The following is a 22,527-nucleotide window of genomic DNA, read 5'->3' as shown; positions in this document are numbered from 1 at the left end:
GACATGATTAATTCTTTTAAGATTTCGATAAAATACGCTTCCCCTCTTTTTCACTGCCCAAATCTCTCTACCTTCATAAACTATTTGCCCATGTTTTAATTTACCAACTAGCATTCAAATAATTATTGCATACCCTTTTCAACCTTTCTCACCTAATATCACATAAATTTTTTTATTAAAATTAAAAAATTATTATTTATGAATATAAATAAATATAGGTTTGATTTATTTTACAGAATAAAATGAATAACCTATCTTTTGTCGAAAACTTGAAAATATAGGAAAAAAAAAAAGATATATAGAAGTGGAGTTTATTTATTTTTGGTTGGGAAATGGGATGCTCTGCCTCGTTTAAAAAATACATTTACAGATATGACCTTGGAGCAGACAGATGTCCGAAAAACAGTGGACGAGAGTTTGCTTTACAGCTGCAAATTATGCACATAATAAATTAAGGAAAAGGTGGAGAATAAGGGGAGGGGGGAAGGGAACGAGAGGGGATATAATTTCGCACGTAAAAATCAAAGTTTAAGGACTTTTAATCATTTTGTTAATCCGGAGGCAAAAATACATTGAGACACCCAAAGGAAAAAAAAAAAAAAAAAAAAGAAAAAGTAGCGGGCTTTACGGGAAAAAGGCTGGTGGGACGACACGTGGCGAAGGGTTGACCGTCGGATGGGAATGAGGCGGTTGATGATTGGATTGGTTTTTTTTGAGATGACATTCCATAGCCTAACGATGAGAGACAGTTTTTAGTGAAATGAAAGAGAAAGAGATCAACTGTTTATAGACAGAAAGAGAGAAAAAAGGGGAGGGGAGGGGAGGGAACTTCATTTTTATTTTTTTATTTCGTTTAACCATTTCTCTTTCTCTTTTTTTCCATTATTTTCTTTTTTTGGGGTGTTGGTCTGTTCATCAGATACAAGACAGAGAGAGAGAGAGAGAGAGAGCGAGCTGCTGCTTAGCATAGTTAGAGGCTGAAAGAGAAAAACAGAAAGAAAAGAAAAAACCCTGCAAGAAATCAGAGAAAAGAGAGATGGGTTATGGGAAGACTTAAATTGGGTTAGCAGAACAGAGAGAGAGAGAGAGAAAGGCATGGCGGCGTTGGCAGAAAAGAGAGCTGTAATTCTTGTGTTGTGTCTTAAATGCCTTTGCAACGACAGCAACGACAAGTAAGTAAGCCAGGCAGAGGCAACAGGCAGCCAGCAAAACGAAATTCGTCAAGGAAAAAGGAGACGGTGGGAGAAGATTTTGCTGAGGAGAGATTTTACATAAGTTGGAAAGGAAGAGAGAATTGGAAAGAAAAAGGAAGGGTGGGGCGGGGAAGGAAGAGACTATAAACAACTGCTGCCTTTCCTTCCAACTGAACCTGACGTCTGTCCTCTTAATCCAACCAGCTTCTTTTTTTTGGGAAGCAATTAGTGGGGGCAGCAACCCAAACAAAAACAACACGAAAAATACTAGGAGTAATCAACAGCAACTACTCACTTTCAGTTCAAGACTTCACTTTTGTTTTTTGTGTTTGCTTTTTTGGGTTAAGATTGTTATTAGACAGAGGGAGAGTGTAGCTGCATAATAGGTGTAAACACGTACGGAAGGAGGAGAATTGCCAATAGCTGGGGAGGGGAAAAAAGAAGCACAAGGAAGGGATAAGAATTCGAAAGAGTACCCATTTGGAAAAATTGGGTTCTACAATCAAAAGAGGGAGTGAGTTTCTGATATGGATTGTCAGTTACAATTGAGGTTTGGGAGAGGTTTAGAGGAGGAACAATGGCTGGGATTTTCTCACTAGGAGGAAGAGGAAGCAACAGCCAGGAAGATCAACAGAACAATCCACCAACAGAAATCCCACCTGAGAGCTGGTTTTGGTACAAAAATGAGGACATTTCCTACAAGGGTTTCGAACTATGGCAACAACAAGAACTTTTCCAACGCCACAACAGTAGCAGCAGCAACAACCCGCAAGACCATCATCAACAGCAACAAGATCTTTATTCGTCAGCAGCTGGGTTAGGGGTTGGACCTAGCAGGAGCTCAATCAACGTCTCTGATGATTCCTCGTCGAGATCGGCTTTTATGATGATGAGAAGTAGTGGGGCAGGAGGAGTAGGCATGAGTTGCCAAGATTGTGGCAACCAAGCTAAAAAAGACTGCCCTCACATGCGGTGTCGAACTTGTTGTAAGAGCCGAGGATTAGATTGCCAAACCCATGTTAAAAGTACTTGGGTTCCTGCTTCCAAGCGCCGTGAAAGGCAACAACAACTTGTTGCTTTGCAGCAGCAGCAACAACAGCAACAGCAACTCCAGCTTCGTGGTGAGAATCCCAAAAGACAGCGAGAGAATCCAACATCTTCCTCCCTTGCCTGCACTCGTTTACCCGCAAACGCGTCAGGTACAGTTTATTTCTTATTTTTTGGGTGTGTTTTCTTTCTTTTAATACTACTACTTTATAGTATCCTCTCAGTGAAAACATTCACGGTCCCTAAGATTGACTGTTTTTGCAAGAATTTAGAGGCAAAATTTTTCTAGAAAGAGATAAGAAACTTGTGTCCAGGAAAAACAAAATAGAGAAAAAAAAAACCCAAGAAAAATATAAATAAAATAAATAATACTACTACTAATACTACTAATAAAAGTTAAAGAAAGGGCATATCGATTGCGTGTAATGAAATCGACCTCCATAGTAAACCCCCCATCAGCTTTTCTTTTCATCTTTTCCTTTTGCAAATACTGTTATTTAGTAATCCTGACGAGTATTTTGACAGGGAAGAAACTATTTTTTCCTCTTTCTAACCGTCCTCTCTATCTTTTCTCTCTGTCTCCCCCCTCTCCCGTGTTGATATTTGTGTATAACCATGTGTTGCTTGCTTTGCTTGTCCCATTTCTTTTTCCTCTTCTTTTAAATGCAAAACCAGGTAACCAACAGAAAAGAAAGCCCTTTGTTTTTGTTCATTTACTCATCTTGTTTTCCACATCCAATCTAATAAAGGATTTGGATTTCGTTGTTGTTGTTGGTTTTGTTTCCTTCTTTTAGGGTTAGAACTGGGGAATTTTCCGGCAGAAATGAACTCTCCAGCGGTGTTCAGGTGCGTTAGAGTGAGTAGCATTGATGATGCTGACGATCAGTATGCTTATCAGACGGCTGTGAACATTGGAGGGCATGTTTTCAAGGGACTTCTTTACGATCAAGGCCCTGAAAGTGGCTACAACAACATGGCAGCAGCTGGTGAGAGTTCTTCTGGCGGCGGGGTTCAACCGCTGAATCTTATCACTGCTGGCCCGACAGCCGCCACCAACACGGGTACCATTGCAGCTAACGCCAGTGGCGGTAGAGTAACCGCTGCTTCTTCTTCATCGACCGCCGCATTTTTAGATCCTTCCTCTCTATATCCAACTCCACTCAACACTTTCATGGCTGGTACGCAGTTTTTCCCACATCCAAGATCTTGAAAAAAACACAAAAAAAAAAAAACACCAGAGTCTTCATCTTCTTTCTTCTACGTCTCTTCTTCTTCCTCTTTTTTGTTTTTCTTGTTTCTAGCTTTCTTTCTCTAATCTTGTCAACTTTCTTGACATTTGATGTTAATGAAGTACTACAACATTTGATACCCAGCATTGAAGTAGGGAGTTGTTGAAAGGGTTAAGGAAAAAAAACAAGAGAAAAGAGAGAGAGGGAAATGCGGGAGATGTTTGTTCTTTTCTTTTTTTTTTGTTGTTCAAATTTCAATGCTTTGTTTCAAAATCATTAATATAAATTCTTCATCTTCTTCTGCATCTTCTTCCTCTTCTGCTGCTTCTTGAATGAAATGTAAAGTCGTTTTTTTTGTACGAAAATGTGCGCAGCATGTAGCATGGCGAGTGCTGCTTGCTAGATATATTATCATCAGCATCTGGGGGGTTTTGAATTTCCATTACGCTTCCTGGTTGTTTTTCAACTTGGAAGCTGCTTTTTCTCTGTTTACCCGTATGTTTGCCGGTTTCAAAGGGGGACGAATATTGGGTTTCTTCTTTGGTTGGACAAACCACAAACACCACATCTTTTTTCCTTATCACGGTATGGGCGGTCCAGCCATGCATGAGCATTCAAGTTCAAAAGGTGAAACATTAAAAATCTTCCCCACCCTTCCTCCCTCTCTCTCTCTCTCTCTCTTTCTCTCTCTCTTCTCCCTTATACATTTTCATGTGATCATCGTTTTGTTGTTTAGAGTAGACATGCACAGATGGTGACCTTGTTGATAAAATGGGAAATATTTCTTATCATCTGCTCTTTTGTTTAATGCCCCTTCCTGCAAAAGAAACGTATTATTGTGTGGTGAAAGATGGTTGCGTACGTTACAGCATGATTCATCTCTGCATTATTATTGTAAAGACTGTTGTCTCCAATGGTAATGGGAGTCAGGAATAAAAAAAATTTTGGAAATGTTGAAGCTTTTCCTTAATCTAACAACCTTTTCTTCGGTCCTGTACTGTTGTTCTCTTCTCACTTCCCAAGGACACAAAAAAGAAAAGAGTAAATTTTAATTTTTTTTTGGAAAGGGTTTTTGTTCTTACATGCTGTCTAGGACATGCTCATATAGCATGTTTTTCAATTAATGTTAGCACATAATGCCAGCTGCTGTGTTTTCTCTTTCTTTGTTCCATCCCTAATTACTCAACTTCTGACACAATGTACCCCTCTTACCAGCTGCATTTTAACTTAAATTTTGGATCAAATTTTTAAAGCAGAAGCTCTAACCCTTTTTTAAAATCTTAACTATAGTTTTAACTTAATTAAGATTAATTATAAAGCAGAAGCTGTTACACCTTTGGTTTTCCTTTTTATGGTTATTGCTTTCTTATGCTAAATATAGTGTCTCTAGTGGAAACTTCTTGATCACAATCTTTGAAGTCATCATACCTGGTTAAAAATAGAAATTTATGATCAGATTTTATATTAAGGGAAACTGACAAAATGTATGTACTTGCTCTCTACCTGACAAATTACATACTGATCAGTCAAAACTGCCATGTTAGGCTCTTAGTACAAGGATTAGGGTATTTAACAACTCAATAAGAAAGCTGCATGGATCAAAATATTAGTTAATTTGAGATTATTTTGAGGCTGTATAAAGATACTGCAGAATTAGGGGAAAGCAAGGATTTCCTTGGCTTTTCCAGATTTTATTTTGATGTAATGCTATGGTGGTTGGTGGTCTAAAAAAGTTCCAACAAGAGTATATGTCTTGTTGATCTGATTCCCAGCTAAAAGGGTTAGCTTTTTAAAAATAATTATAATAATAAAAATAGCAATTATGATGATTATTATTTTGATAAAATAGGGAAAGTTAATATGACTTTGATTAGGACTTTCTTAGAAGAGAGGTCTGTCATCTCCAAAGCAAGTCAGCATTGAAGCAAATAATCGGCATACTCACCCTTATACAAATTTGTTTAAAGTGAAATTAGAAACTGCTTTATCAGTTTTATTCATCAGTTTTATTTTGTTCTAAAATTTATTTTATGTTAGATATCTAATTCGTTTGAGGTAAAAATTTTCCTTATAAAAGTTGGAAATAAGAGCTAGCATCAAGAATATAATAAAAAGAAGCATAGGATCATATGATTGAGCTATACAGTTGTTGCAATGGAAATAGGAAAATGCATTGTTCTTCATGTAAAAGAAATTAAGCATACAAGTCATGCGCATTTGCGAGTAATATGTTTGTTATTTCATGAGATATAGATGTAAAAACCAGGCTTCTGCTCATGATATTTAGTTTCAGTTGACATTGATAAAAAGAACTTAAAATTTTCAGGAAATAAGTATCTAGGAAAAAGAATAAGCTTTAAACATGCATGTCTAAAACATTTTGTAATTTCAGTCTGTTGCTTAAGTAAGACAATTACCAGGAAGTGTTTGTTTCTATTCCCTGACAGCCCTTAATCGAATGTCTAACAAAAATTCTACTTGGTAGTACTCTGACATGTCCCAACTACTTATAAGGACACTTAATATTTAAAGGGAGAATATATTTGGTATCAAGTTGTTTGAAGAAGCTCTAATGGTTGTTTTTCCTTTCTGAATCGAATTATTGGCTATGGCTGTGTAACATACAGACTCACTATTTTTTATGATAAAGAACTCATGTATAGTTGACTTGATTTGGAGTGCTTTGATAGGATCAATATTGCAGGGAAAAATTGTAGTTGTATTATTTTTAAAAATCAATGAAAGTTCTAAAGTGGACCAATATATTTACCTGCAGCCTGTATACATGTATACTTTTAATGCATCATATGCAATTGTTTTCTGTACGAAATTTGCAATTTGTATTGATATGAATATTGAAACTAGTGGAGTTCTTGTAAATTAGTAGGAATTTTGTGGTATTAATTGTCTAGGTAGCTGGGGAGCAATGCAAAGCCAATAATTGGTTTTTGAGTGACCACATATCTCATTTTTGAGCAGGTAGGGTCATGAAGGGACTAAATTTAATGGAGACTGCATGTAACAGAGGGAACAAGGGGGCTACAACATTAGAATATTATCAAGAATTCAATCATGTCATCTCTGTCTGTTGTGTTTATAAGAAAATAAGTACTGATGGATCAACTGAAATGTGATTCTCTTTGGGAATTATGTATAAAATAGAATTCTTTTTTCATATAAGGGTCTTCCTGTTTAGTGTTGAAGTGGACATAATCGGGATTTCCTTGCTAAGAAGGGAACTATATCTGTAACACCGCTTTGCATGCTTTTGAGTTTCAAATGAAAACCAGATTATAGGAACATGAATCTTCTTTTTTTGGTAAATTAGTTGGTATGAGAATCTTGCAGTAGGCTATTCAAGGAATTCTTTGAATCTAAATATTTTGGAAGGCAGGTAGTTCTGGTGTTTTGATTCTCTGTGTCTTAACTTGACAACAAATATTTCATCTGTGCATAGTTCATAAAATCCTTGGGTCTAGCAGTGATCTTACTGTTGGATTTCCTGCAATTGGTTCATCTGTACAGCCAACATTCCTTGAATTCAGGTGGTGCAAGCTAGCTGGCTAGCTTTTGCAATCCAGAAAACAAAGAATATTCTTTGGTACGGTTTTATTGATGTTGTTGACCTAATGGAGAAACTTATTCAGACCTGTTTGGTAACTGGTTTGCGAAAGATTTTTGATTGAATGGTTATATCTGATGTTCCCCATCTTATCTCATGTTGTGTTAATTTAAAAGGGGAATTTTCCCAACAATCGACTGCTATCAAACTAAGTAACACAGGCAGATGTTCTATCACGTCCCCTATCCCTGAAAAGACTTCACAAATAGAAGCCCCAAAGAACATTAAGATGTGAAAAAAAAAAATCATCAGTCCCCCTTTCCCAACGTAAAAAGTATTTATGCTACTTTGCCAGAGAGTTCTTCAGTGGCATTTTGAGGGTTTCCTTGCTCAGAAACTTTCGCCTTTTCTCGGATTCTCATGTTGAGAGACACCAAGAGGAATAATATTTTTCTTTGCACAGGAAACTCTCACTCGGGGTGGATTCTCCATCGACATTCTATTTGTTATTCGTAACTGTCAGCAATTCTCTGAAAGAAAGAATATGGAATAACTAAATTCTCTTCCTTTCTCTTACTGCTGATATTTACCCATCAGACCATCTGGTGCATTTCACCATCAGGACCAACCCCAATTTTTATTTTTATAGTCGTGATTGTTTTCGAGCCCTAAAGAAAGAATCCATGTCCCTGTTTACTCAAGACATGGTCTGGGAATTTTCAGACAATGAAAAAACATGCATGAACAACACGAGCAAGGAGAGGTAGAGGATACCCGGCCACCTCCAACTTTTGGATTTCGCCATGGCCAACAAGTCTGCATGCGCTCCAACCTTTCCGGTTGATATAATTTACCAGGCTCCAAGTTCCAATCGTGCTTGACCCAACTTAAGCCATGTCCTGACGTCTACTTTGCTCAGCAAACTGTAGTCCACAGACATAAGAATAACGAAGCATAGAACTGAGAGCCATGATGCAGCAGTGAAAAAGGCTTTTGGCAGTCTACGGTTTGGAGTTTTCTAAAGATTGAAAAAAGGAGTAAATGTTATGTGAAGGAACTCCCAGAGAAAGAAAGAGAAAGAACATCAATGATTAACCATAGCAAACAGTTTTTGCTTGAAACTGAAAGCCCAAAGAACAGCCAAAGTCATTTAAGACTACTGGGATTTGTCACGGCATTAAGGGGCTGTAGGGATGTGTTGTGGGGATGTGTCCATATCTGCTGGGTACGTAGTACCTTTGGGTGTGGCCAGTAGCCAGTGTGCAGAGAGATAAATCTTGCTGCAGGAGCAGTATCAGTTAATTTTTGTGTTTGTGGGCATAATTGGTGTGGTCCCAAACTGGCTTTTCTGTTAGCGGGTGTCTCAGCTCTGCTTCCAAAAGCTTGCTTTGCTCAACCTGCTGTTCCAACCCCCCAAAAGAAAAGAAGCCCTGTTGTGCTTGTGAGGGTGCAGGAGGCAAGTCTTTGTTGAGCCTTTGCATTGGATAGGGACAGTCCTTTCTACTAAGGGGAAAAAAGGGAATTAAATAAAAGGAATGCTGCGATGCTGCAAATTGGTGCAAGATACATTCATCTATAAAAATAAGAGTTTTCCCTGTTTGCAAAAACCATAAATACGGCTTAAAAAAACCAAATAGTATTATGTATTCAGCAGTGAATATAGCCACCTTATCGCTCCATAAACTCAGTACCTATTTTTCACTTGGCCCTGTGCTTTTGGTTTTGAATCCCTTTAATTAGCCTTGACTATGGATATTGAGGTACCCAACTAACTTTGTCCATAGCTAAGATGTTGGAGAACAGTTTTCTTGGTACCCATTTTTTCTTTTGGGAAAAAAACCTAAGGATTCAAAATTGTCAGACCGAAAATCTGAACTATCAACTGTTTCCCATGTTGGCATGTTAGCTTACTTCTAATCAAACCTTGTTCCCCATTTGAATCAACAGGCTTTTGATGCGACCGGCAACCTAGAAGTTTTGGACATTCTGAATCTTAATGCGGCGAAGTGGATGTATCTGATCATCTTTTGCTTTAGGGACCCCCCAACTTTGTCTCTAAAAATATGGTTTCAAACAGAGTTTATTCGCATGATAAGAGAACAGGTATGGAGGATGTTGGCTTATGCTTTTTTCCAGAACCTGTAAAGCTTCAAATTAAAAAAGGGCCAAAGAACCCTTTTGCCCCAAAATCTGCCTCTGGGTCTTGGAAACGACAGACATTGTAAATAGCATCCTGTTGCCTCTTCTCTGGACCAAAAATCTACAACCCTTTTGCTCCATTCTCCTCCCCCTGTCTTTGCCCTTCATCTCCCCAACTTGTCCAAACTCAAAAAAAGAAAAAAAAGAAAGGGTCCATAAAGTGCCCTGCATTCTGGTCCATGTTGGGAGCTGACAAAGCTTAATGGGATATGCCTTCACTTTGTCCAACTGAAACCCACTAAATCATACAAAAGAAAGTGGAATTGCATTAATAATTTAATAATGATCTCATCTTCATTCCATGTCACATCCAAAGATTTTGCTGAGATATCTTTGCATAAAATCTATGGATGATTGATCTGATGATCTCATAATTCAACCTGCATCAGACAGAAAGTGCACAGACCTTTGTTTTTGTGATGGAGAAAGCTTGGGCTACCACTTTCATTTTGCTGAAGGAGTAGGTCTTTTGTGAGGGTCTCTAGTCTCTCCCATCAAGCCTTGGGTTATGCTTGGGCCATAATGAAAATAGTCTTCCAGGGTCCAAGGCCTTGATGAGTAAATTCATCTGGTTCATCAGGAATAGGAAAAAAAAAAAAGAGTAAAAGTAAAAGACAGAAATGAGAAAACAAAGCTGTCCAACGAATTCCCTTCTCCAACTCCTTCGGATCTTGAGACATTCATACTTGGAAAATTGGAATGTTTCTTCTCTCTTTACAGTTTCTGCTTTCTCTTGCGTTTCCATCCACAAACTAAGCTTAATCTTCTCAATGTTTTTGATCTCCATTTCTTACCAAAACCACGCCTCCTAAAGCATATCTCTTCTCCCGTGTCCACTCTCACTTCTAAAGAGTTAAATCAAAATGGCAATAGGGGGAAAGTCTCGTAGCAACAAGCGTTCATCGTCGGTTTCATATGCATCGACTATAACCACCGTAGTCTTTGTAACCTTATGCGTTTTTGGGGTATGGATGCTCACTTCCAACTCCGTTGCACCTCCACAAACAACCACCACACGCACCGCCGCTGACAACAATGCCGACAGTACGTTTCCTTCTTCAAATGAAGAACAAATCACCAAAAATAATGATGATAAAGACAAAGCTGTCTTTGAAGATAATCCAGGGCAACTCCCTGATGACGCCATCAAACCTGATGAGGGTAAGTCCGAGGAGGATAAAGGAAGCGAGTCTGAGGATAAAGGAACAGAAGGTGGAGCAGTTGAGGAGGATCCACATGGTTTACAGGGCAAAGAATCAACTGAAGAGCAGGAGAAGCAGAGTGAAACTCAGATATCAGAGGAAAGTGTATTGACTCAAAACCAACAACCTGAGGAAAACAGCCAGAAGGAGTTAGAAGACAATAGGGAAACGGGAAATGAGGAAACCAACAGGAATCCGGAGGCAAACAACAATCCGGATTCAGAAGAAGATCAAAGTCAAAGTGCGGAACAGCAACAAGGAAATGAGAAATCGAAAGAGTGGCAGTATAATCAAGAGTCGGAAGATCAACAGCAACGTGAAGACAAGCAAAAGATACAAGAGGTTGAAAGCCATGAAGAAACGCAAGAAACAACAAACGAGAAATCGAAGGAAGATGATCAAGAGAAAGAAAAGAATGACACGACGGAGTTAGAAGAAGAACAAAAGGGAAACAAACAGCAAAGTCAAGAGCAACAAGAGCTACAAACGCAAGAGATTGCACAAACCACTTTTAGTGACGAAACCAAGGACAAACAAAAAGAAATACTAAACGCGACTCAAACCGATGCGTTCAATATACTGAAGCCAGCAAGCAACCAGGAGACAACAGAGAAAGAAACCCAAAGTGAAGCTCAGAATCAGGAAACTCAACAACAGGACACCCCAAAGGAAGAAATTTCGAACGACTCAAACTCGGGAGAGTCGTTAGGAAGTTCCATTCCAAAAGAGTCGTCTGAGTCGAAGAAGTCCTGGAAGACGCAGAAGACTCAATCAGAGAACGAGAAAGAGAGACGGAAGGACGAATCAAACGGTAAAGAGAGTATCTATGGTTACACATGGCAGTTATGTAACGTCACTGCCGGTCCTGATTACATACCATGTTTGGACAACGAGAAAGCATTGAAGAAATTACATAGTACTAAGCACTTTGAACATCGGGAGAGGCATTGCCCTGAGGAGGCACCCACGTGTTTGGTCCCACTTCCGGAGGGATACAAAAGGTCCATCCCGTGGCCCCAAAGCCGAGATAAGGTCAAGATTGAATAAACCCATCTGATTGTTATGATCTTTTTGCGAGATTGTAACTTTGTTTTCCTGTGGTCTTGCAGATATGGTACCATAATGTACCACACACGAAGTTGGCTCAGGTGAAAGGGCATCAGAACTGGGTTAAAGTGAGCGGTGAGTTCTTGACTTTCCCTGGCGGAGGGACCCAATTCATACATGGGGCCCGCCACTACATTGACTTTGTCGAGCAGGTAATTCTGAGACAGTCCCATGTATGTATTGACTTTGATCCTGCTTGAACTACGTATAAATTTCTTATTTTCACTCACAAAATTACAATGAAGATGTTCTCTTTTTGCATATGAATCTGTAATTATTATATTTTAAATTCTATACACTTACTTTCTTATCCTGAGATTGATAGTGAGACTCAGAAAAGTAAGTAAGATGACAAGAATGGGAGATTATCATATTATACGCTGAGAATGAAGATTACGTTTGTCATTGGTTGCAGTCAGTACCGGACATTAAATGGGGTAAGCACACCAGGGTGATCTTGGATGTTGGATGTGGTGTTGCCAGCTTTGGAGGTTTTCTTTTCGATAGAGATGTTCTGACAATGTCTTTCGCGCCTAAAGATGAGCATGAAGCTCAAGTTCAATTCGCCCTTGAAAGAGGAATTCCTGCAATATCCGCCGTGATGGGTTCTCAGCGGCTACCATTTCCTTCCAGGGTCTTCGATGTAGTGCACTGTGCACGTTGTAGAGTGCCGTGGCACGCAGAAGGTGGTCTGCTTCTGCTAGAACTGAACCGTGTTCTGAGACCTGGAGGGTACTTTGTCTGGTCAGCTACCCCTGTCTACCAGAATCTTGAGGAGGATGTGGAAATATGGAACGGTGAACACGGAAAATTACATTCAATTCAAACAGAGTTTTTTAGGTTTTCTTTGAGCTGACATGTAGTTAATTTTGCAGCCATGTCGGCCCTGACAGAATGCATGTGTTGGGAGCTTGTGACCATTAAGAAGGATCAATTGAATTCCATTGGTGCTGCCATCTACCGCAAACCTACCTCAAATGAATGCTATGACAAAAGGAAGGAGAATAGTCCTCCAATGTGTGAAAATAGTGATGATGCAAATGCTATCTGGTAGGTTTCTTTACATACTCTCGATGTTATGCTCGATTCTGTCAGGTCAAGGGTCAACTGCAGCTCATGAAGCTATCTCTTCGGCTCAAGTACTATAACGAAATGCTTCACGTTAAGGTGATAGATTCATTCTTGCTTGTTTTGTTTCAGGCACGTACCCCTGCAGGCATGCATGCATCGCGTGCCAGTAAATCAGGCTGAACGAGGGGCACGATGGCCAGCAGATTGGCCTGCTCGGCTACAAAACATTCCCTACTGGTTGAACAGCTCCCAGATGGGGATTTACGGGAAACCAGCTCCCCAAGATTTTGCTAGAGATTATGAACATTGGACACGAGTAGTGAGCAAGTTGTATATGAGCGGATTGGGAATCAGTTGGTCTAATGTTAGAAATGTGATGGACATGAGAGCTGTTTATGGAGGGTAATGGTCGTTCATCACTTCTCTTTCTCGTATTAGAAATCAGTGCACTAAAGATGGAAAGTTACACCTTGGATGCGTGCAGGTTTGCAGCAGCCCTGAAGGACATTCAAGTGTGGGTGCTGAACGTGGTGAACTTCGATTCTCCGGACACACTTCCAATAATCTATGAACGTGGTCTTTTTGGAATATACCATGACTGGTGCGAGTCCTTCAGCACCTACCCTCGATCGTATGATCTCCTGCACGCTGATCATCTGTTCTCCAAGCTGAAAAAGAGGTTAGAAACTGTAGCACGATATTCCCTTCTTTCTTTTCTTTCATTCAATTCCACCTGCAATTGAAAAAGTTTGCTAATCGGTTCATTTCCCCGGCGTTCACAAGGTGCAAACTTGAACCGGTGATGGCAGAGGTTGATCGAATTGTCAGACCAGGAGGAAAACTGATTGTTCGTGATGAATCAAAAGCTATCGGGGAAGTGGAGAACTTGTTGAAGTCTCTGCATTGGGAGGTTCATCTGACTTTCTCCAAAGATGATGAAGGAATACTCAGCGCTCAGAAAGGTGATTGGCGACCAACAACATATCAAGCTTCCTCCTAGAAAGAAAACCTTTCTGCTATTGTTGTTTTAAGGGATGTAAAACAATGAAGCATACATGAACTTGAAACTTGGTATTTTTTTTTATTTTTTCTTAAATTAAGGGTAATTCCTTTTTAAGAGATTTATTTCGTGACGATTATACTTTTATGAATACATGATTTGTTCTTCGTGCCACTATGTATTTTTTTATTTTTGGTATTTTTTAAAGGTTTTTTTTTTAAATTTTGTTTAGACTAATCTTAAGTTAAACAAAAATAAATAAACAACTAAAGAGGGAGAATCATGAAAGAATGATTGGGGAAAACACGAAGAGAGATTAGGAAAAATCGAGAAACCAGAAGAAATATAACCAAAAATATATACAAGTAGACAACATTTCTGTTGGCATTAGCTTTATGAATAATTATAATATGAACTTAATAACAAATTTACAATGAATCAATACTGATCCTAACACAATGTGTCATAAGGTCATGTAGGCAGACATTCAACCAAGCAAACAGCCAGTAAAAGTAATCAAGATGTACTTGATGAAGATTATCAGCAAACCAGTTTTTTCTACCCTTATTACCACTTGATTTGTCTATAACAGGGATAAGAAAGTTGCCTGCTCTGAAGATTAGGTAACGAGACAGACCAGTGCTCGTCAACTCATTTGGAACTTGATCATAGAAGAATTCTTGCAGACCAACCGTGGTGAAAACATCTGAGACACCAAACGAGATATGTCAAGGAAGCAGCTACCACACAGTCATCGGAACCATAGCATTTGGCAAATCCACCAGGCCATACTCTTGAGAAGATTTTTGCTTTTTCATTTAAACTAGATCAACTACTTTCATGGACATAGCTGATAAAAACATACCACTTCCAATTCTCTGCAGATACCAGAGGGTTTTTGTGTTATAGTATCAATAGGAGCAAAGGCACGATCTTAGAGAGGAATGAAGAGAATGATGGTAAGACTGATGAAGCATTGAAGTGAAGAAGCAGGTATCTTGAAGCTCGAGATTGCTCTATCCAAGGTAGACCCTTGCTTAGTGAAAAACATGGATGATTGTGCACAGACAATAGCATAAGCTAGACTTGTTATATATCATAACCTTCTCCTAACAACCAATTTTGACAAGAAACAGCATGCATGAAAAGGACTCTGGACACCATACTTTTGGTGACTTCTTTTTATCTGTCAATGCATACCAATGCCAACCACACTGGTTGCAGTCCTCAAATTACATCTTCAATGAATAATTAAGACATTTTCTTTGAAAATTACATGGAAAATCATGTTCACATTTCACTTGTTTCGAATTCATTTCAGAAGAAAGAACAGTTATATTTACCATATGGAGAAACACAAAATTGCCGATAGATCCATTGACAAAGTATAGGTTTTAGTGAAAACTAAACTAAACAAAGTATAGATTCTAGTGAAAACTAAACTAAATCATTGCTCCCTCTCCCAAACTGCATCTACAACGAACTTAAGACTTGAACCACATCTTCCATAAGGATGAAGAGAATCAAGACTAACATCAACAAGGAGTGCCAGTATCCTGGAGCATTCAATATAATCTTGCGGTGAACTTACTTAATTCACAACCCTAAGATGATTCTCTAATCCGCACGCAGAATTCCTCTTTTATCTGTTAGCTCATTAACTTGCAGCTAGAAGCTTTTGCAATTTACCACTGTGGACTGCATCCTTGAGATCTACAAAGTAGTCACAAACAAATAAATGAGGAAAATGAACTCGAATTAATGGAAAACCAAAAGTTATGAAAGCTATGTAGCTAACCATCAGAGCCTCCAATATGCTTGCCTTTCACAAACACTTGTGGGACAGTGCTTCGACCGACCAAATCCAGAAGGACATACTGGATTTTACCTCCATCATCTAAAACAAAAATTCAACAAGTCAAAGCGTCATTTAGAATCGCTCTTTTCGTACGTATTCACCGGAAAAACTCAGCAGAAGCAGATAACGCATAGATACCTCGGAGATCAAGCTCTACAACATAAGGTTTCTCACTTAGCTCACTGAATATGCGCTTGGCACGAAAGCAATACCTAAGAACAGGGCAAAGCAACAGAATTGAGACCAACCCATCGTAGAATCCAATACACAAAATACCAAAAGAGTTCAAGTTTCAATTCTACTTTTGAAGACATACCCAACAAGAAAAATGGGGTTTAAAGCGGCATAAGATTAATTACAATCGATAAACACGATGCCCTGATTCTAAATTATGAATATGAAATGGTCCAAATAAAACCGGAAATGTGAAAGAAGGAAAAGAGGAAAAAATAAAAACAACTTACGGGCAATAGGACTTGGAGAAAATGACGATCTTGTGAGAGAAGATGGTGTTTTGGACAAAGGCGGAAGCTGAATTGTTGGCTTTAGCTTGCCTTAGAGCATTTCCGGCTAACAGCAACACCACGACCGTCCCAAATATCGTCAGGATAAACCTCGACCGCGTCATCCTTTCCCACGTTCTTCTTCCGACGGAAGTCTTGGATTCGGAGCTTGTAACTCGGAACCGATTGATCGCGAGGTTTCTGATCAGTTGATAGTCGACGAGCTTGAGTTTGACCGTTTCATCTATGTTTTATGGGCCAAGGCCCAGCCAATTTGAGGCTATAGTTAGCCCATTGGGCTTAGCAGGCTTGGAGTTTTTTGACCCAAAAAGGAACGATATCCATGTACAAGTCCGATTAGAAAACTCGTATTCGTATGTATCGAAATACTCTTTTATCGGAGAACGGGTCAATTTGTAATAATTATTATTTAAAAGTGATTTATTTCAAAAACGGAAAAAGAATGGCGTGCATATATTTATATTTTTCGATTATTGATATGTATAAGTCAAATTTTATGGAGTTAAAAATCCAATATTTAAAATGAAATTGATTTGGGTAATACTTTTTTCGATGATTGAAATCGATATTAATTTTGTGCTAAAAAGTAGTCCTACATTTAATGATTTTATATTAATAAAATAATTTCAAGAAATTCGAGAACAAATAATAATTTTCTTCTTCTGTTTGCCATGAATTTTTCACCAAATTAAAACAACAACAAAATAAAAATAAAAATAAAAATTTAAGATGACTTAAGATTTGGGCGCCTTGGAATCCGATTCGCGAAGCTTATTGTAAACCTCGAGCTCCTCATAGTACACATCCCAAACGCACCGCACGCATCCACTCCCGCAACAATCCCCAGGCTCGGGCTTCTCCGGCGGAGGCGGCAATTTCTTCGCTAATTCTTCTTCGTCTCCTTTTTTCTTATCGTCGCCGGTGTCCTCTATCGCCAACGACGCTTTCGATAAACCGTTCTCGGTGGCCATGGATTTTGATTGAAAGCAGCCGCTGACGAGAAGGAGCCGGCGTGGATCTTGAGTTATGTGGCTGTTGATGGTGATTATATTGGAGGAGACAAATCGAAGGGTCGGAGTCGGGTGTCTCATGGGCGGCGAGCCCACATGGGTTCGGGAGTTATTGAATTTGGTCAGCCGTGATTGGTCTGTAGGGGTTCGCGGAAGGAGCGACGCCAGCTTTTTTGGGCGTGGGACAGCTTCGAATTTATTCTGTATTGACTGTCAAGAACCGCGAGAGGAACATTTAAACGTTTCTATTTCTCCTACCCCTTGCCAGATGGCTAAGGTTACAGGTGGCAGCGGTTTATTGGTTTAGATAGTGTTTTTTGGGTTATTGGACTCTGTATTAAATCAAAAAATATTTTTAAAAAATAAAATAATAATTAATCTTATTGAGATAGTAGGCACAGTCAATCCGACCTAATATGATAACAATTAAAATATTTTTTTCATTTAATATAAGAAAGCACGGATTAATATTTTCCTAAATAATGTAAAATTGAAAAGAATAGAAAAGAATTTGTAGACTTTGGATTATTAAAATTGATATGCGAATACTACAATGTTGTTGTATGAATTTAATAAGTGTTTAACCATGTGTTAGCCGGACCCTAACACAATAATTTTAAAGAGTGTCATTAGGGCATTCGTTAATAAAATTATTAAGGAAATACAGATAGCAAAATCCGTAACGAAATTCAGATGCATATAGATAAGGATTAAAGTTAGTTAGATTATTATTTAAAAAAAACATTTTTTCATTTAATGTCAAGAAGATAAGGTTAACAGTTCCCTATCATGATGGGAAGAAGACTTTTAATAATTAGAATTGATAGGCATGTACTATGATGCTACTGCTACTATCTGAATTTCAAACAACACGCAGCCAGAAATCGTCCTTGAAACTTAAAAGGCAGATGTAGGTTAGGTTAGGTTAGGTAATTAATTTAGTTTGATATTTGCATTTAATCTCACTGTAAAAAGTAATTGCCCAATGGATTCCCAGGCCACATGCTTGAGATAAGGTGTGGGTTGAAACTTAATTGAAATATGCTCAGGTTTGGTTCCAATATAACAACAAAACCTGTCCTGTTTGTGGTTCAGGAAGATCTGACAAGAACCAAACATTTCACATTCATGCAAACAGGCATTATTGAATCCTTCTACCATACTTGATTAATAAAGGATATAGGCAACAGAGCAGGCCCGGGAACTGTTATTTTCAACTATGGCTTTTTCAACCCTAGTAGGAGGAGGATTAGTCCGAAGTAGTCGAACCTGTAAGCTAATTTGATGAACCGGAGCTTGAAATCATTCCATGGAGGATATCTTGGTTCCAATTCAGGAAAGAAGGCTCTGTGCAGTACAGCTTTTTCATGGCTGAAAGTATCAAAAGAATACTTCCCATGGTACCTTCCGAAGCCACTTTGGCCAGCTCCTCCAAATGGTAGCGAATCACATACAAACTGCAAAACATTTTTAACACATTGAACAAGCTTCAATTTATCTGCATGATGAATATGTAAGAGAAGTTTGAGGAGAAGCAGAGCAATACTTGAACCATGACATCGTTGAATGTTACAGTTCCTGAGGATGTTTCTGATAGAATTCGTTTCTTGAAGGTTCCATCCTCAGTGAAAGCATATATAACAAGAGGCTTAGGCCTAGAGTTGATGAAGTCGATGCTTTCTTCAATGTTCTTCAGCTATACAAGAATGGCAACTGTTTTTCAGGATTTTTCCTGAACAAAACAGATAGTTTGCAGGAAGAAACAATAAAACAGGGTTGAGAATCTCTCACTGTGATTATGGGAAGCAATGGACCAAAGATTTCTTCAGTCATGATCTCAGAATCAAGTGGGGGATCTAACAAGATTGTTGGCTCAATAACCCTGTTAATTAGTTCATTGATGAATCAAAGATCCGCATGAAGCCTTGTCTATGAACATGAAAAAGATAAATAAATAAATAAATGCCTTGGAAATTCAAAGATGCAGAGAAATTACAGTCTTTCTTCATCAACGGAACCTCCATGAACAATTGAGGACGCAACATGGGGATCTTTTAAAAGATGATAGATTCTTTCAAAGTGATGCTTGTTCACAATTCTGGAGACGCATTTCAAGTCTCCAAGGTTTCCACCAAAGAATCTCTTGATGTTCTTCTTTAATAGCTCAATCTGAAACAGACGAAAAATCTATGAATTCAAATCGACATTCGAATCCCATTTTCCATCAAAATTTTGATGGTGAATACCAGAGTAGAGGCAAATTTCTCTTCCACAAGCAAGTAATCTACAGCGATGCAAGCTTGTCCGCTGCAGAGCCCCCACTTCCCCCCTGCGATTCTTTTAGCAATCACCTTGACACCAGAGTGACAGAAGCAAATTTAGAACGTCGAACCATTTTCCCTCTGAATAGACATTAACATTTGTTCAAAGCATTAATTCTTGTAATCAGACAAAAGAACCTTTGTTTTTGAATGGCTGGAGAAGGCGTCTACAACAGCAGGGCACTTTCCACCAAGTTCTAAAGTAACTGGCGTCAGATGCCTGGCAGCTGCAGTCATAACCAATCGGCCCACTTGTGGACTCCCTGAAGACAATTGATAAAAAGCAGATGTTATCTGAGATTCAAATCATCCATAAAAGAAATACATTTATGCAAGTAAGGTTACCAGTGAAGAATATCTTGTCCCATTTCAGCTCAAGCAGTCTTTCACCAACATCTGCTCCACCGCCGATCACCTTAACGGCTTTGTTGTCCAAATAAAGAGGAATAGTTTCAATGAAAAAAGACGAGCAATCCGGGGCCAGTTCTGAAGGTTTTAGCACCACTGCGTTTCCTGCAGAGATTGCTCCGATCAATGGGTCCAATGCCAACGCTGCATCAAGAACAACATATGAGAATATTTAGGCATTTCCATCAGTTTAGAGATCCTTGGTTTCGAGTGGAAACTGGGAAGAGACAAGCATAAGCTAGATCTAACTGAACTAAAGTGCAATTAATTGATGTTTCCTGGGCTGCTTGCAGGATTCGTCGATTTAGGAAGAAGAGCAAATTGATCTCAATACTATAGATATTCCATCTTCCGCAGGGTGCAACATCAGGATACAGAATTCAGAATTAAAACAGGCTTCTCAGGTTTTGGCTGAACTCACTGATGGGGAAGTTCCAAGACGAGAATATGAGAACTACGCCAACTGGTTCAGGCAGCACCTCCCCTTTTGCAGGAAAGAAAACCAATGGCAACTCAGCCTGGACCGAAACAAACAAAAAGAAAAAGGCAAAGTATTGGCATGGTTCCAGCCACTTCCAGGAGAAATTAAACGTAGGGAAAAAGAAAGAGATCAGAGAGCAGAAAACCTTCTTGGGTGCCACCCACTTGTCCAGACAGCTCAAAGCATAGTTGGCTGATTTCAGTATAACTCCCATCTGCAATGAAAATTAGCAATCAAACGCAACTTGGATTGAACGAAATTAGCTGATAAATCCATATATACATATGCACTCACCTCATCTCTGTATGATTCAGCTGGATCCTTTCCAAGATCCTGATGGAGTACCTTATAAATGGTCTGCTCGTTTTCATTTATCAGGTCAATCACAGCCTTGAGCTGGTTCTTCCTCCACGCCACACTTCTAGTTCTTCCACTTTTGAAGGTTTCCCTTAACCCTGCTATGCTTCCTTCCATTGCTGATATACCTTCACTTTGCTTCTCTGGTATGAAACTTTTAAAAGCAACTTGCCCCTTCCCTTCTTGACCCTGCTCATAGTTATTGCTGATTGATAATTTAATACTTCAGCCACCTAAACTCTAGGACAGATGGCTTTTTCCGTCTGCTCCCCTTTTTTGGGACTAAACAGTCCTCATGGACAACTCGCAAACTCTGGTGTTACCGCATTGAAGAAATGCTGGCACCCAACCTGTGGAATTGGCCCTGTGTTTAACTAATTCAGTAATATTTTCATTGTCAAAATACTAATTTTTTTTGCCACGGTGAATATTTATTGTTTTATTAATATTTAAATAATAATTTATATATATAGTACAAATATTTTTTAAAATTTAAAATAAATTATTTATAAATGAAAGTCTATTAATTGAAAGACAATATTTCAAAATTATATATAATTGAAATTTTATACTACTAATTTATTAATTATTCACTTTTAATGAAAATCATTCTAAGCAGAATTAGAATTTTTATTTACAAATTCGATAAATATAATGAATAAATATGATAATTTTCGTCAATCATTATAGGTATAATTAAATTTCCCCTTAAGCAAATGATTAACTTAATTAATCACTATTTAAATTGAAAAAAAAATGAATCTCGAATTCATACTTATATTATGTTAACAAAAATTTGAAATTAGATGCAAATTTTTATATTTTAAAATTTAAATAATAATTAAAATTTTTTATCTATGTGCTATATATTCAATTTGGAAAGAAAAGAAATATATATTTCATTCCTTTGAAGTTTGAGTTTCCAAATCAACCAGGACTTTTGTCCTATACCCATGTATATTGTGTTGACACTAAAAAATAGACGCAAAATTAATAAAATAATTACAATTTCAAACAAGAAGAATTTTTTTTATAGTAGATTAGTTAATTCCTTGTATTAATATATATTATATATAATAAAAATTAGGATTGAATCATTGGACGATTCAATTGGTTTGATCTATCATACATAAGAATTAAATGGACAAAATATTTTTAAAAAATCAATCAGAATCAACCAAATATAAAAAAAAATCAATCGAATCAATTATCCAATTAATTTGATTGGTTCGATTTTGGACTAAAAGAATCAAAATTTTATTTTATTTTGATAAATTATAATATTAAAATTTATTAACTTTATTCATAATTATAAAAAATGAAATGAAAATTAATAACAAAATATATTTTATATAAAATTAAAAATAATATATAATATTAATTTAATATTTTAGTTAATTCAATTCAAAATTTTTAAAATAAAAATATCAAATAAATCAATTGAATCAGACTTTTTAAATTTAATAGACTAATTGAATCAAATCATTTTATTCAAATCGCATTTAACATTTTTAAATCATCAATCCGACTCAATTTGACTTATCCCTGATAAAGATAATTCATTGCCCACGACCAAAGTTTCTGCCCTAGCTACCTTCAAACAGCCTGTTTCATATACGACTACACCCATTGAAAGAAACAGAGGAAAGCATTGACAAGGCTGCTGTAATTGATCTTTACTTGGGTAGGTAAAGCATTTACTCACGTTTAGCTAATAAAGGAAAAACAAACAAAATTCGATTAAATTACGGTTAATGTATAGTAAGTATATAACATTTATATATTATCATTTAAAATTATAAAAAATAAAAATTTGACCGAGATAATAATATTTAATTTATAAATTTTATGTACGAATATAAATCTGTTAAACTATTTTATTTTATTTTTGCTTTTTACTGATATATGTTGTTGGTAGGAAATTTAATAAAGAAGAATGTTTATTATAAGACATGAAT

At 37.6% G+C, this 22,527-nt stretch overlaps 5 protein-coding genes across 6 annotated transcripts; 2 read left to right on the top strand and 3 right to left on the bottom strand.

Annotated features, from left to right (window-relative positions):
* Nucleotides 1-808: 808 nt before the first annotated feature.
* LOC18610831 (protein SHORT INTERNODES-like) lies at nucleotides 809-3,774 on the top strand. Its single transcript, XM_018114444.2, has 2 exons — nucleotides 809-2,392; nucleotides 3,035-3,774. Exons 1-2 carry the CDS (start codon nucleotides 1,771-1,773, stop codon nucleotides 3,448-3,450), a joined length of 1,038 nt encoding a protein of 345 aa, XP_017969933.2. The 5' UTR covers nucleotides 809-1,770; the 3' UTR covers nucleotides 3,451-3,774.
* Nucleotides 3,775-10,093: 6,319 nt separating this feature from the next.
* Nucleotides 10,094-13,610, top strand: LOC18610829 (S-adenosyl-L-methionine-dependent methyltransferases superfamily protein). Its single transcript, XM_007046721.3, has 7 exons — nucleotides 10,094-11,464; nucleotides 11,542-11,691; nucleotides 11,955-12,336; nucleotides 12,415-12,589; nucleotides 12,740-13,012; nucleotides 13,095-13,289; nucleotides 13,394-13,610. The coding sequence occupies exons 1-7, from the start codon at nucleotides 10,094-10,096 to the stop codon at nucleotides 13,608-13,610; spliced, it is 2,763 nt and encodes a 920-aa protein (XP_007046783.3).
* A 1,287-nt stretch (nucleotides 13,611-14,897) lies between these two features.
* LOC18610828 (Glutaredoxin family protein) lies at nucleotides 14,898-16,318 on the bottom strand. Of its 2 annotated transcripts, none has more exons than XM_088802972.1 (4): nucleotides 15,933-16,318; nucleotides 15,607-15,680; nucleotides 15,433-15,507; nucleotides 14,898-15,323 (listed from the first exon to the last, which is right to left on the bottom strand). In XM_088802972.1, exons 1-4 carry the CDS (start codon nucleotides 16,094-16,096, stop codon nucleotides 15,268-15,270), a joined length of 369 nt encoding a protein of 122 aa, XP_088659098.1. In that variant the 5' UTR covers nucleotides 16,097-16,318; the 3' UTR covers nucleotides 14,898-15,267. The 2 variants fall into 2 exon arrangements, with proteins under 2 accessions (XP_088659098.1, XP_007046782.1); XM_007046720.3 differs by having other exon boundaries at nucleotides 15,409-15,507; nucleotides 15,933-16,297.
* Nucleotides 16,319-16,626: 308 nt separating this feature from the next.
* LOC148764413 (oxidoreductase-like protein, amino-terminal protein) lies at nucleotides 16,627-17,204 on the bottom strand. Its single transcript, XM_088802973.1, has one exon. The coding sequence runs from the start codon at nucleotides 17,081-17,083 to the stop codon at nucleotides 16,727-16,729; it is 357 nt and encodes a 118-aa protein (XP_088659099.1). The 5' UTR covers nucleotides 17,084-17,204; the 3' UTR covers nucleotides 16,627-16,726.
* An 804-nt stretch (nucleotides 17,205-18,008) lies between these two features.
* Nucleotides 18,009-20,879, bottom strand: ALDH3F1 (aldehyde dehydrogenase 3F1). The gene is made up of 10 exons (XM_007046716.3): nucleotides 20,507-20,879; nucleotides 20,358-20,426; nucleotides 20,153-20,249; nucleotides 19,669-19,875; nucleotides 19,462-19,586; nucleotides 19,249-19,353; nucleotides 18,999-19,171; nucleotides 18,794-18,884; nucleotides 18,549-18,698; nucleotides 18,009-18,459 (listed from the first exon to the last, which is right to left on the bottom strand). Exons 1-10 carry the CDS (start codon nucleotides 20,684-20,686, stop codon nucleotides 18,220-18,222), a joined length of 1,437 nt encoding a protein of 478 aa, XP_007046778.2. The 5' UTR covers nucleotides 20,687-20,879; the 3' UTR covers nucleotides 18,009-18,219.
* Nucleotides 20,880-22,527: the final 1,648 nt, after the last annotated feature.

Source organism: Theobroma cacao, chromosome 1, assembly GCF_053813885.1.
Source record: "Theobroma cacao isolate CCN51 chromosome 1, ASM5381388v1, whole genome shotgun sequence".
NCBI classification, from domain to species: domain Eukaryota; kingdom Viridiplantae; phylum Streptophyta; class Magnoliopsida; order Malvales; family Malvaceae; genus Theobroma; species Theobroma cacao.
This window is presented reverse-complemented; position numbering and strand designations above follow the sequence as displayed.